General features: G+C 42.7%; 1 protein-coding gene across 3 annotated transcripts in view; it reads right to left on the bottom strand.

The window, feature by feature from the left end:
• The window catches only part of KIAA1671 (KIAA1671 ortholog), a 119,116-nt gene that overhangs the window by 37,979 nt on the left and 66,316 nt on the right, over positions 1-14,821 (bottom strand). Inside the window, exon 1 of one of the 3 annotated variants that reach the window (XM_077835442.1) lies at positions 10,824-11,008. The exons of the other annotated variants lie outside the window; for them this stretch is intronic. Within the exon in view, the coding sequence (XP_077691568.1) occupies positions 10,824-10,862 (39 nt within the window). The 5' untranslated portion in view covers positions 10,863-11,008. Of the gene's footprint in view, positions 1-10,823; positions 11,009-14,821 lie in introns of those variants that run through there. 3 annotated transcript variants of the gene reach the window in all.

The following is a 14,821-nucleotide window of genomic DNA, read 5'->3' as shown; positions in this document are numbered from 1 at the left end:
GCTCACATGCACCAGTGTCTCAATTTCATAAACTGTGACCTGTGAAGTGGTCTGCGATAATGCTGAACAAAGTAATATGAGATACAATCGCTTTTACCTCGTGATAGGAGTTTGAAAAAGGCTGTACAGTTGCTCTAAATTTTCAAATATTTCAATGCACCATTCCTAGATACCGAGTGAAATGTCTGTTTTTAGTCTCCAGTAAACACACACAGCTCAGCACATAGGTAGTACGAAACCGAACAGCTTCCTGCTCCACTTTGTTCAAGTGTCTCCACAGCCTATCCAATAACATTATGATAGCAATTACTTTCCTTGCTGTATGCAGTAGATTAAGGTCATGAGTTGTTACACCTTCAGCCCACGCTGTGGGTAAGTCTACAGTCATGAAGAATGTATTAATTTTTCAAATGTAGTAATATGGAATGTTCTTCTCCTGTCCTACGTCGGACACTTCTGCAGCAATTTCATACAAGCCCAGGGTATTTCCTCTTAACCCGGCTAACCATGTGTTTTAGTTACTATAATACCATATTTGTAGCTTCACGTTCTTGGGGGCTGAATTAAAACTTCTGGGTTCTGTTCTCTGCCACCACTCACTAGCTCTGTAACCTTGGGCAAGTCAATTCTCCTCTCTTTTCCTGCGTTTGACCAGCTGTAAAATGATATCACCACCTTTAGGGTAGTTCTTTCAAAGCAGTTTACAAGTACAAAGTACTCTTCTTGCTTTTCTCCCCACTTCTGCTAGCTCAATTGTTTTTCCGCTTGGTGTTTGCTATATAAATCTAATCATGTTCTCATATTGCATGTTAAAATAAAACACTTATGTAATCAGTGTACAGAGACTGTCTATCACCTTGTACCATTTTCTGCACAAGACTATGTAGAGTTCATGAGGATTGTTGCAGTTGTATTAAGAGCAAGCACTATGGAGCTATAACTACAGTATATGGCAATCTTACCAGCACACCATGTAGTTCCACAGATATTTACGTGATAGCCCAGTAGTAAAAATGTCATGGGATGCACTAGGAGGAGATCTTTTGCATCACAATACTCTAAACAAACCTCCCTGACAGAAAAACAAGGATAATCTTTGATAATAAAGTTTCCACAGCAAATAGAGAGAAAGTGTTAGGGCTGGAGAAATGAACAAAACCATTCTATATATGCCATTTCTTTCACATGCCTATAATTTCTTTCTGGCAAACTTATTTGTGAATCAATACTCAGAACCCCTGAGGTACTCTAATATTTTCCTTTTTCAGCAAGCAGTTCTCAGTTAAAGAGACAAGTCTAGAAAGCATTGTATTTCTAGTGTGTGCATTAACTTACAAATATTAAGCATGTGTCAAATAAGTACTTTTTTGAACTACATGACTGAGTGATTTTTCATTTTACAGGACCCTAACCTTTTTCAAGAATATATAGCTGATATATGTTGATTTCAAAATGCACCCATGTACAGCCAGAAAAGTATCACAGAAAATGGTCAGCTAAACACCGGTAAGTTGGAGCCTATTTGTGATGAAGCAGGTAGTGTTGTTTTCCATTCAGTAAGGCTAAAAGGTATGTTCTTTACTCCTGGGGGAAATCTGCGCCACTGAGCATGTGCAGAATTCACATCCCCCACATATTTCTTTGCTTCCCCACAGAAAAATGACTTTTTGACAGAGAAGCAAAGGAAAGCTGCAAGAACAATCGCACACCACTCCCTGGTAGCACAGGTACATCATTTCAGGAACCCGGAGCAGCTGACAGAAAGGTAAATCACTGTGGGGCTGGGGACACTCCAGCCAGTGGCTCCTACCCTGAGCCAAGATCAACTGCTAGTCCCGGGTGGGCCGGAGGCAGGAGAGTATGGGACTTCCCTCTTTCCCTACAAAGAGTGGCTGGGGCTGCGTCAGACCCATTCCCAGAAACCTCCCTCAGTTATAGGAAGCTCAGTATCCTACCCTAATTCCTGCCCCCATCACTCCTCAGCTGCGGGTGGAGGGGTCACTGTACGGGGAGTTGCTCCTCCATCCCCCCCCCAGCCCCCATGCATCTGGACATCCCATACCCAGACACTCCTGCCAAACCTCACCCCGTACATCCAGAACCCCCTTAGCACTCCATACCCGAACCCTACCCCACTGAACCTCAACCTGCATCTGGAGCCCCCTGCACCCAGACCCCCTGCCTCCAGACTGCCCATCCCTGCACGAAGACCACCCCCCATTGAGCTCCCTGCACTCAAACCCCCACCCCCTAAACCCCACTGAGTCCCCACATCCAGACCCCCACACCACTGACCCCCAACTAGTTGCATCCAGACCCCCACCCCAACAAACCACACTCCCCCAGCATCTATATTCCCCCGCTGAGACCCCCACACCCAGACCCCTCCCACTGAGCCCCAACCACCTTCACCTGGAAGCCCCTGCAGAGTCCTATTGCTCCTGCACCTGGAACCCCACCCCACAAGCCTCTGTGCATCCAGATCCCCCCACAAATAGATCCCCCCCCGAGCTGCCTGCACCCACATTGTCCCACACAGAATCCTCTCAACCCACACCTGGATCTCCGCCGCCCCCCCCCACACACACACACTAAGCCCCTTCACACTTGGAATTTGCCTAGTTGAGCCTGCTTGCCCTACAACTGGTGCACCTGGCACAGAAGGGCAGGGCCCCAGGTGTTTCTCGGCCAGTCCCAGGCCTTGTGCTGTGTCAGGGTCAAGTACAGCCTCCCCCCTGAGACCATTTCCCAGGGCCAGGGGTGCTGAAAGGTGATCTCCCATCTTCGTGCTGCCAGTGGCCTGTGCTCCCCACTGCTGTGCTGGAGCCTCTGCATTTACTTATTGATAAATAAAACTTGCAGGATTTTGCAGAATTTTAAAATATTGTGCTCAGAATTTTTAATCTTTTTGGTGCAGAACACCCTCAGGAGTAATTCTCTATATACTTGGGTGAATTATATTGCATGTGTTTTTTCTTCCCTTACTGCCCTCATGTTTCAAGCTTCTTCTAGGCTCCTGTGTGCCCTTAACAGAACGGCATACATTGAGAAGCTCAGGAAACAAAATGGGAAACTGCAAAGGAGAAAGGGAATAGCAAGTAAGTATATCTAATATTAACGAGGTACTTCTGAGAAAAATTGTTGGAAGCAGAAGATATTTGTTCAGAACAGTTAAAGACAACCAAACATTTAAATGGCAACATATTATAAGGTCTGTCGACTAAATTTGTTGCCCTGCTAAAGGTTCAGTATTTCTTAGTAGGTTTCTAACTCGAACACTGACTGACAGACATATTCACCAGTTTGGTTTAAAATTTAACTGCTCTTTCATGTTCCTGCAGTTTTATAGACTTTCCCATGATAACACAGAAGATAATGCTTGCTTTTAACATAGATTACATGGAAAAAAATTTTAATGGTTTTGTTGATTTTTTTTTTTTTTTGGTATAACATCCACCTAAGATCTGAAAATTTGATGTATAAATAAGTGAAATGGTAGTGGATTTCTAATACTGTATTCAAGCTAGGTAATAGTAAAGGGTCCTACAGTAGCTAAATCCTGAAACATTTCTACACCTTTTCTATAGGAAAAAGGTAAGAATTCAAATTGACTAACATCTCAGAATAAAGTTACACATTATACACAGGTTTAGGGCCAGATTGCGGAGCCCTTATTTGGTGAACGCTGACTCATGAGTCATCCCCATTGAAACCATGTGTGTCAATTACTGTGCAGTAAATTCCTGACAGAAAAGATTACAAATAAAGACATTTCCCTAAAAAAAACAATCAGAGTTCATATATAGAGGAGGGTACACAGAATATTATAATGCTCTGAAAACTAACATGGATAAACAAAAACCAATAAACTTCATTTTTTGATGTTTGATAAAGCTCAGTGTAATTATAATTCATTTTTATGAGTCTCTAGCACATGCAGATTCTAAGCAGGTCTGGAAGCACGAAGTACCAAAATACTGAGAGAAAGTAATTTACTAGGTGACTATTTTACCGTGCACACAATCTTTATCACTCTCATCCATCTCCCTTGAAAGATCCAACTTTGCCTCAGATTTGCCAAGGGAGACTGAGGTAGTTAGGCCTCCACTCAGAGTTGGACATCTGAGTCCTTAGGGACCTTTCAGAATCCCAACATTTGTTTCTGTTTCATTTTTCTGACTTCACCCAGTTTTGTTTACAGACAGTAAATGACACATACAAGAAGCCATTAAAAATTCAATATTTGCTAACAGTTATGAAAGATCTCTCCTTATTATAAATTTAGGAGAAAATGCCATTATTCTCAGCTACCAGTGTGGAGTTAAGTTAAACACTATGTTCTCTCAACTTCCACTCTGTATAGCATCTGCTGACTTTAATAACAATCATTCTAATACTAGCCAGACATCATATTAATTCTCTTAAAACTACAGATGCATACATTTCAATTAATTGCTCAGAGGCCCTCAGGCATGAATACTATATAAAATGAATAGACTATACACTTAATTATGTATTTTTCTTGACTAACACTTTTCTTGGAATTACTTATTATTGTGGACCAAGAATATGAGCTACAGAAAGAACCTCAGGTCACTCACTGAACATTTTAAAGAGACAGAGTAGAGAAAATAAGTTGGTTACAAATTATTAACTGTGCTAGAATGCAAACTTTCACCTCTGACATCTTAAGGCATCAAATCACACAGTATTCTAATATATCAAACATACATATTTCAGCATTATAACTTTCTGCATAAATAATCTTTTTTGGGGAAAGAACCATACAAGACATATCAATAAACCAAACAACTGTTAACTATTGCATAAGTAATACTTGAACTATACCCACAATGCAAAAGGAAGGCATACTGGAAAAGCTCTCCTACTCACAAGCAAGCTGCCTTACATCATGCATGGGGAGAAAGAGAATGTAAATAGTCTATATGTTCCTTGACTTTAGCAAGGCTTTTGACACCATCTCCCACAGTACTCTTGCCAGTAAGTTAAAGAAGTATGGGCTGGATGAATGGACGATAAGGTAGATAGAAAACTGGCTAGATTGTTGGGCTCAACGGGTAGTGATCAATGGCTCCATGTCTAGTTGGCAGCCGGTATCAAGTGGAGTGCTCCAGGGGTTGGTCCTGGGGCCAGTTTTGTTCAATATCTTCATTAATGATCTAGAGGATGGTCTGGATTGCACCCTGAGCAAGTTTGCAGATGACGCTAAACTGGGAGGAGAGGTAGATACGCTGGAGGGTAGGGATAGGATACAGAGGGACCTAGACAAATTAGAGGATTGGGCCAAAAGAAATCTGATGAGGTTCAACAAGGACAAGTGCAGAGTCCTGCACTTAGGACGGAAGAATCCCATACACAGCTACAAACTAGGGACCGAACAGCTAGGCAGCAGTTCTGCAGAAAAGGACCTAGGGGTTACAGTGGATGAGAAGCTGGATATGAGTCAACAGTGTGCCCTTGTTGCCAAGAAGGCCAATGGCATTTTGGGATGTATATGTAGTGGCACTGCCAGCAGATTGAGGGACGTGATTGTTCCCCTCTATTCGACACTGGTGAGGCCTCATCTGGAGTACTGTGTTCAATTTTGGGCCCCACACTACAAGAAGGATGTGGAAAAATTGGAAAGCGTCCAGCGGAGGGCAACAAAAATGATTAAGGGACTGGAACACATGACTTATGAAGAGAGGCTGAGGGAATTGGGATTGTTTAGTCTATGGAAGAGAAGAATGAGGGGGGATTTGATAGCTGCTTTCAACTACCTGAAAGGGGGTTCCAAGGAGGATGGCTCTAGACTGTTCTCAGTGGTAGTGGATGACAGAACGAGGAGTAATGGTCTCAAGTTGCCGTGTGGGAGGTTTAGGTTGGATATTAGGAAAAACTTTTTCACTAGGAGGGTGGTGAAACACTGGAATGCGTTACCTTGGGAGGTGGTGGAATCTCCTTCCTTAGAAGTTTTTAAGGCCTGGCTGGGATGATTTAATTGGGGATTGGTCCTGCTTTGATCAGGGGGTTGGACACTATATGACCTCCTGAGCTCCCTTCCAACTCTGATAGTCTGTAACTGCTACAAACGTGCAGTATTCATGTATTCTATAGAATCACAGAATACATGAATACTGCACGTTTGTAGCAGTTACAGACTAATAAAGGCAGTAAGCCCTCTTTTCATCCTCTATTCCTGATAAGCCTAACTGAAAGTATCTCTCACTTTCTTATCCCCTGCCAAAAGGTGTGTAAATCTCCTCCCAATATGGGATATAATATAAATGCTTGCTCCAAATGAGAGAAATAACCATTATATTTCTTTTTGTATATAAACTACTGACCAAAAGGGCTTCCTGTGACACTCAGAACACCCTCCCCCGGCTTACAACTTTTGCAGCTGCAATGTATCTACTGACATTAGAAACCACCTTCAGAAAGCTCCGTGCTGAAGAGTATGTTAGGATTTATCAACCTGATGAATTGCAATACCAAAGCTAAGGTCCACCTTCCTTCCTATAATCCCAGTACTAAAGAATCCCGGTCTACATTTCAGAAAGGAAAACTAAAGGGCTGCAGATAACACATGTAGAGAGACCTCAGGTATAGTCATTCCCTACACAGGGTGCTCATGATGGAGAGAAAACTGAAATTTAAAAGAAAACCACAATAGAAGAGTCTAACTTCTCTTCCATGCATAAGAGAAATGAACAGGGATTAAGGATTTTCTGACTGACAGTCCAAAATCAGTGCCTTTAAAAGCTTGCTGGACAAGAAAAGTCTCTCCAATAAAACACCTAAGTAACAATCTTTTTTTCTCCATATGATTTTAACGGTCTCCATCTAACCAGTGGAGTTTCACAAAATGCTTTACACAGCTTTTAGATTATGGAATTCTCCAAGCTTTGGTTTATAGCTCCACATATTTTCATGACAGTAATCATGAAAATCATTTCAAAATTCAAGTGAAATAAAGCAAGATGCTAAAAAGAAGACTTTCATTTGTTTCTAATTCTGATGTTTCTCAATATATCAGACCTTATAATAATATTGGGCCTCTTATTACTTCCATCTAGAAATCTTGTTTTTGGCACTAGTCCAGGAGTCATCATCATTATAATTTTCAATCCCTGAAAGTGATGTACAGACTGTATATCCTGCCAATCTAGAACAGAAAGAAATTTTCTTCTATAGTCACTAAAGCAGACAGTATCTGAAGGAAAAAGAGACAGCATTATAAACAAGCACAGAATATCTAAAACACCTTGTTGCACTGATGTAGAATAAGGACATGGCATAAATGAAATATTGATTGAGATGGATCTCATGAGTCAGAATCTGCACAGTTAGTGGCAAAAATATCTGACTGCAGAAGGGACTGACACACAACAAACAGCCAACATGACACCCACAGCATGCAATACCAGTAAAAATTAAAAACAAAAGCATAAAATTAATGGGAGCAATTAAATATATATACAGCATGGGCTCTTTGTCATCAGCCAAGACAGGAGCTACTCAGTCTGCCTTCTTATTACTGGAGTTGTAGAATGAAATCTCAATGAGTCCTTGGAAAGCCTTTTTAATGTACCCAGAAATCAGAAGCTAGCTGTTGCATACTCTGGCCAAAGTTCTGCTAGCCAGCATTCTGTTCAGAAGAACCATGTGCAGTATGTAATGCTGCGGGTGGTACTGTAAAAGGCTGGAAAATCCTGATTTAGTGCAGGCAACTTGATGTGTCTTATTTACAAATCAGAAGTGGTGCACCAATTGCACATTTGACCCCTTTGATTTACAGGCCTGCAAAACATCGAAGAGATGGAGAAAGTGGGAAAGTATCCTATAATATATTAAAGTACTGTTCAAGAACCCAAGATTCTAGATGGAGAAGTAAATCTACTATTTAGTGACAGTTTCATTAGAGTGGATTCTCCACCTTTAAATCAGGCTATTAGCATAAAGCATAAACCAAAGGAATTCATTTTATAATGTAGGATGCATATACATTCTTTGTCCATCTGAAAAGTTACAGTGAAAATGGAGAGTTGGCTGTCTCTCCAACACACAATTACAGTACTGCAACTGAGGTTCAGATCTGGAAGAAAAATTAATCCCAGAACAGAAATCCTGGCCCAAATGAAAAAGTTCTGCCAAGCATAATATCAAACTAGATGCAACAGCGTATATTTATTGTACTCTCAAAGGATATTTATGTATCATCATTTTACCAGTGACCCGAAGAAGAGCTCTGTGTGAGCTCAGAAGCTTGTCCCTCTCACCAACAGAATTTGGTTCTCATTCACCTCATCTCTCTAATATCCTAGGACCAACACTACAACAACACTGCATACAATCATTTTACCAGTGTTATTTATGTACATAGTTTTCCTTAGTATTTAATGTTCTACTTTCTGGCGAAATTTATGTAAATGCCTCAAAGGGCGGATAGAATGGGAAAACACAAACCATGACCACTTCTGCTGCTATCTTTGTACGTGTAACATTTATTCTTGAAAACAAAGACTTTGTATATTCTGCACATCAGAGATACTATCCAGCATAAACTCCCTCTCCACGAGCATTAGGGCACTGTAAAACTATCCAGAGTACAAATGCATCTTTTGAAAAGCCTAATACCACAATAATTCAGTCCCCCATAAACTTACTCACCATACAAAGATAATTGTATAATTACTAAAGGATATTTTAATACATAAAAAACCCAGCATCACAACATTCAGTGACAAACTGAAAATTACAATATCATTCCCTTTACTGCCTCAGATTCAGTACCCCACCAACAGTTCAAAGTCTGCATGTACAACACCTCTAATTTGTGCAGCACACCACTTAAAAACATCACATAAGAGCGGCCCACTGGGTCAGACGAATGGTCCGTCTAGCCCAGTATCCTGTCTTCCGACAGTGGCCAATTCCAGGTGCTTCAGAGGGAATGAACAGAACAGGTGATCATCAAGTGATCCATCCCCACTCACTCATTCTCAGCTTCTGGCAAACAGAGGCTAATAGCCATTAATGGACCTATCCTCCATGAATTTATCCAGTTCTTTTTTGAACCTTCTTATAGTCTTTGCCTTCACAACATCTTCTGCCAAAGAGTTTCACAGGTTGACTGTGCATTTTGTGAAATACTGTCTTTTTGTTTGTTTGTTTTAAACCTGCTGCCTCTTAATTTCATTGGATGACCCCTAGCTCTTGTGTTATCTGAAGGAGTAAATAACACTTCCTTATTTACTTTCTCCACACCAGTCATGATTTTATAGACCTGTATCATATTCCCCCTTAGAAGTCTCTTTTCCAAGCTGAAAAGTCTCAGTCTTATTAATCTCTCCTCATATGGAAGCTGTTCCACACCCCAATCATTTTTGTTGCCCTTTTCTGTACCTTTTCCAATTCCAATATATCTGCAAGCAGTATTCAAGATGTGGATGTATCATGGATTTATATAGAGGCATTATGATATTTTCTGTCTTATTATCTATCCCTTTCTTAATGGTTCCCCACATTTGTTTGTTTTTTTGACTGCTGCTGCACATTGAGTGGATGTTTTCAGAGAACTATAGTGGGGATGATGTTTTCCAATGTGCATTACTTTGCATTTATCAACACTGAATTACATCAGTCACATTGTTGCCCAGCCACCCAGTTTTGTGAGATCCCTTTGTAACTCTTCACGCTTTGGACTTAACCATCTTGAGTAGTTTTGTATCACCTACAAATTTTGCCATCTCACTGTTTACCCGTTTTTCCAGATCATTTAGGAATATGTTGAACAGGACTGGTCCCAGTACAGACCCCTGGGGGACACCACTATTCATCTCTCTATTCTGAAAACTGACCTTTTATTCCTACCCTTTGTTTCCTATCTTTTAACCAGTTACCAATCCATGAGAGGACCTTCCCTCTTATCCCATGACTGCTTACTTTGCTTAAGGGCCTTTGGTGAGGGACCTTATCAAAGGCTTTCTGAAAGTCTAAATATACTAATCCACTGGATCCCCCTTGTCCACATGCTTGTTGACCCCCTCTAATAGATTGGTGCTGCTTCTTCCTGAACAAACCATTTTCATGTATGTGTCTGATAACAAGCAACGTCTGTTTGGTTGTGCACAGCTCGCATATGCCACTGTTCACGGAAAGCTTCCTCTTAACTTTCTTAAGCAAAATGCAGTAGACAAGATATGATACTTGTCACATGAGTCAATGTCACTTTCATTTTTCCAAAGGCAAACTCCACCACAATCTTACATCAGTTGAGTGCATAGTTGAATCTGTCTTGTTCAATGTGTGTTCAGGAAGACGTTTCATTAGCCATACAGAAGTAGGTATTGCAGGATCCTTGAGAATCACAGAACAGTAACACAGGTGTTCAGTGGGAGCAGAGTTCATTTCCCTTTACCATCTCTTGAAAAGTCCAGAGTTTTTAAACATTCTAGCACACACTTTTGCGGGCCACCCTATGTACACGAACACCCATGAATTTTCCATGGTGGTCCATTAAGGATTGAATCTCTTTTTGTTAATTTACCTCTGGAGTTGGGAGGAGGACGGGAAAGAAGGGGACACAGAGTGGGCCAATGAGTTATTTAGTACTGAAATGTAATTGTATTTTTGGATCAGTAGCGAAACTATTAGTTGAAATGACAAGAATACAGCTGTGTAAAAGAGAAGGGCCTTACTATCCATATTAGACATTGAAATCCAGATAATTTTGTACATACACACTAAAGATATATGCAGCAGGCTGAAGGTCAAACCTTCAAGGAATCAGAAAATCTAGGAATCTTAAATATACTCACAATTTGATGGGCAAGTACTGTGCACAAGGAATTTATCATAATTTAACACCACCGTTTCTATTGTTTCCTAGAGATCTGGCAAGAAAATCCATCAATCCAGTGTTAAAATTTAATTTGAAAAATAGTGGCTAGTGTAGGGCAACATCCCACTTGTATGCAAGATCCCCTCACACCCTGCGCGTGCGCACATCCACACTCTCCACCACACCCCCAACACTGCAGCAACAGATAAATAATTCCGAGAACTGTGCATAGTCTTGCTGACCTCACTGATGACAAAGGTTAAAAGGCTTCCATATCGGCTCCCCCAGCACTAGCTACTCAGGAAGAGTCAGCATTTTTCCGGCCAGGCTGACCTCTTCTATTTGCACAGTAACTTTTCAAGTCCTATAAGCATTTTACAAACCAGGAAAAACAAATCAATCGGGAAACTATATTTAAAAAACTGCAGTGTCCTTTTCATTCCTACAACACATTATTCATCTTCAAGAGGAGGTTGACTGAAGACAAAACATTAGGTATGATTAAAATCTGACACCGGTTACAGATTTAGTAGGCTGGTACAATAATGTAATTTTAAACAAAACTGCAACACTAAGACCAATGACAAAAACAATTTAAATCACACCCCTATAACAACTTAAAGACCTGCTGTTTGCAGACCCTCTCCACCACCACCACTGAAACAGACTGAAATAAACACAGATTGGTTTAATACTGTAAAATTTTCCACCCATCTCAGTCCCCTACTGAGAGGTAGTTAAACTTCAGAGAACTAGCAGTTTTAAAGTGGTAAATGGGAACTGCCATTTCAGGAGCACATTCAGGATATGAACATGTGAAAATATTGGCTTATTAAAATTTCCCAGGCCTCTGTCTTAGAATATAAAGATTTATGGTTTTATTTATTTTTATATATTTGTGGAGAACTATTGCAAACCCTAAAGAGATATGCTATTATATTTAAGTACCCCTAAAACTGTAAACAGTTAATTTTTCCACATGCAACTGAACATCCGCCAAGTCCCATGGTGTAAAGTATTCTGATAAATTATAATATTAACCACTACAGTTCCATTGTTGCTATGCAACCAAAAGACTGTCAGAGCCATACACATTTTTTCTCTCCACCCACTGGCATATGATAACCAGTAGAGTCGCTAGTGTTAAAGATCTGCCAACATTTCCTTTCTAAACCATGGAAGTTATTTTTAGGGGTAACTGGTTTAGCATCTCAGTCTTTTCAAGTCATACTGTGCTGAGTTATAGCACAGATTCAGGCGTGAACCTGAATTCTAATATTTTTTCACAAAGAAGGTATAGTAAAATCAAAGTACAGTGGTCCTATATGTGACAGACCCAGACCAGTGGGGTACAGGAGTCTGGTAGAAGGCAAATATATTGGCCACTAGATGAACAGTTTTTTTTGTTCCCTCAGTGACCAGAGCAGGGGCTGCCCTAGAGCAATCAGGAACTTGCTAGAACCAATTAAGGCAGGCAAGCTAATCAAGACACCTGGAGCCAATTAAGAACTTTCTAGATTCAATTATGGCAGGCAGGCCAATCAAGACACCTAGTTTAAAAAGGACCTCCCAACAGTTAGTAGGGGGGCACGCCAGGAACAGGGAGTGAGAAAGCGTGCTGTGGGAGGAGTGAAGAGTTCAAGTGTGATCAGGCTTCCGGAGGAAGATCCTGCAGTGAGGATAAAGAAGGTGCTGGGGGGAAGGCCATGGGGAAGTAGCCCAGGGAGCTGTAGCTGTCACGCAGCTGATACAGGGAACATTGTGGACAGCTGCTATCCACAGGGCCCTGTGCTGGAACCCAGTGTAGAGGGTGGGCCCGGGTCCCCCCCCATCCTCCCAATTCCTGATCGGACACAGGAGGAGTTGACCTGGTCTGTGAGAAACACCAGAAGGGAAGGTCTAAATTGGAAAGGGATCTGCCCTGTCCCCGACCCACTAGGTGGGACACAGAGACTGCGGAGATTGTTCTCTGTTTCCCCTCTGCTGGCCTGTGATGAGGTTAGCTGAGTGGACGGCAGGTTTGAGCCACTAGCAAGAGTGGCCAAACTGAGGGCTCTGTGAATCTCTGAGGCAAGCAAATCCACCAATAAGTGCAGGACCCACCAAGGTAGAGGAGGAACCTTGTCACATATATTTACAGACAAAATGACCACAGTGTCACAGTTTTTGTCTCTGCCACTTGGTCAGAAAGACATGATTGTAAAATGAAATGTTGAGAGTTGGGACTAGCTGGCCTAAGTAAAGAACCCTAAACCTTCCCCCAACCACAAAACACAATCTGAAATATTTCAGTCAGGAAGAAGTGATCTCAGTGTTACTGAAACTTTAAATTACTAAAAACAATGGGCCCCTGGGGTTGCTAGATCCCCTCTTCTGAGAAGAAGCGGGGAGGAGGGAGGGAAGGTAGAACAGGTTATAAAGAGGGAGGGAGAAGGCTACCTCCTGAAGAGATGACATGCAACCATTGGATGACCCAGAGTTGATCAGAAAGAAGCTTGGTCAGACAGAGAAGTCTGACTACTTAGCAAAACCTTCTGGGGTCTGCCAGCCAATTAACTGAATTCAGGGGAAACGGCCGAGATGCAAAAGCTAGACAATGGACATATGCTGTAGCCAGGGGTGAAAGTAACTTAAAGGACTTACCAGTACTCTGGAGTCCTGTGCAGGGGGCGTGGCCTCAACCGGAAGAGGCATAGCCTTTAAATACCCTGGCCCTTTAAATCAAGATTTAAAGGCCCCAAGGGGCCCCAAGGCTCCCAGCTGCCTGTGCAGCTGGGAGCTCAGGGGCGATTTAAAGGGCCCCAGGCTCTGGCAGCAGAGCTCCGGACCCTTAAAATCACCGCCGTAGCCCTGCCGCCGCTACTCCAGGGCTCCGGCTGTGCTTTAAAGGGCCCGGGAGCTCGGGCTGCTGTGGGCAGCCCCGGGGGTTCGGGGGGGATGCTTTAAAAGCCGCAGGGCTCCTCACAGCGGCTGGAGCCCCAGGCCCTTTAAATCAGTGCCCGAGCCCTGCCGCTGCTACCCCAGGGCTCCAGCAGCGGGGCTCGGGGGGGGCACTTTAAAGGGCCTGGGGGCTCTGGCCGCTGCAGGGAGCCCCAAGGGTGCTTTAAAGGGCCTGGGGCTCCCCGCAGCGGCCAGAGCCCCGGGCTCTTTGAAGCACAGCCGGAGCCCTGCCTCTGCTACCCCGGGGGTCTGGCAGTGAGGCTCAGGGGGTGCTTTAAAGGGCCCAGGGCTCCCCACAGCAGCTGGAGCCCAGGGCCCTTTAAAGCACGGCTGGAGCCCTGCCACCGCTACCCCAAGGGCTCCAGCAGCGGGACTCAGGTGGTGCTTTAAAGGGCCCGGGGCTCCGGCCACTGCATGGAGCCCAGGTCCCTTTAAAGCGCCAGCCTGGGGAAGCCGGTCCAGTCCGGCACAGTGTACTGGCTCTTATCAATACTGAAAGGTTCAATCAAATGTAGTTCCAGTTTTTTGCTTTGATTTAACTTTCTACTTGTTACTGTTACACAAAGGCAAGTCCCATTGAAATCACTGTGTACAAGGGAACCTATAAATACTGTGTTGCCAAGGTAGGAATATTTATACCTTAACTGAAGTTTAGGGCTGTGGCACAGCCCTAAACAATACCTTTGTTAACAAACTTCATTGTATTATTTATTTGTATTAAAGCAGTGCCTAGAGGCCCCAGCTGCGATCAATGCCCCACTTAGTTTAAATACATAAGGGAGAGACAGTCCCTGCCCCAAAGAGCTTACAATCCAAACAGAGATGACAGACGGAGAAGTGAAGTGATTTGCCCAAGTTCAAACAGCAGTTAATAGAAGGGCTATCAAAGAATCCAGATTTTCTGATTCCCAGTTCTGTGCTTTCTCCACTAGAACACACTGCCTTTCTAATTTGGGCTTGATCCTGCAAGGTGCTCAGCACTGTTGAACCTTTTAGGAACAGGGAGGCAGATTTCTCACTCCACCCACCACCACC

This window comes from Eretmochelys imbricata, chromosome 15, assembly GCF_965152235.1.
Source record: "Eretmochelys imbricata isolate rEreImb1 chromosome 15, rEreImb1.hap1, whole genome shotgun sequence".
Taxonomy (NCBI): Eukaryota; Metazoa; Chordata; order Testudines; family Cheloniidae; genus Eretmochelys; species Eretmochelys imbricata.
This window is presented reverse-complemented; position numbering and strand designations above follow the sequence as displayed.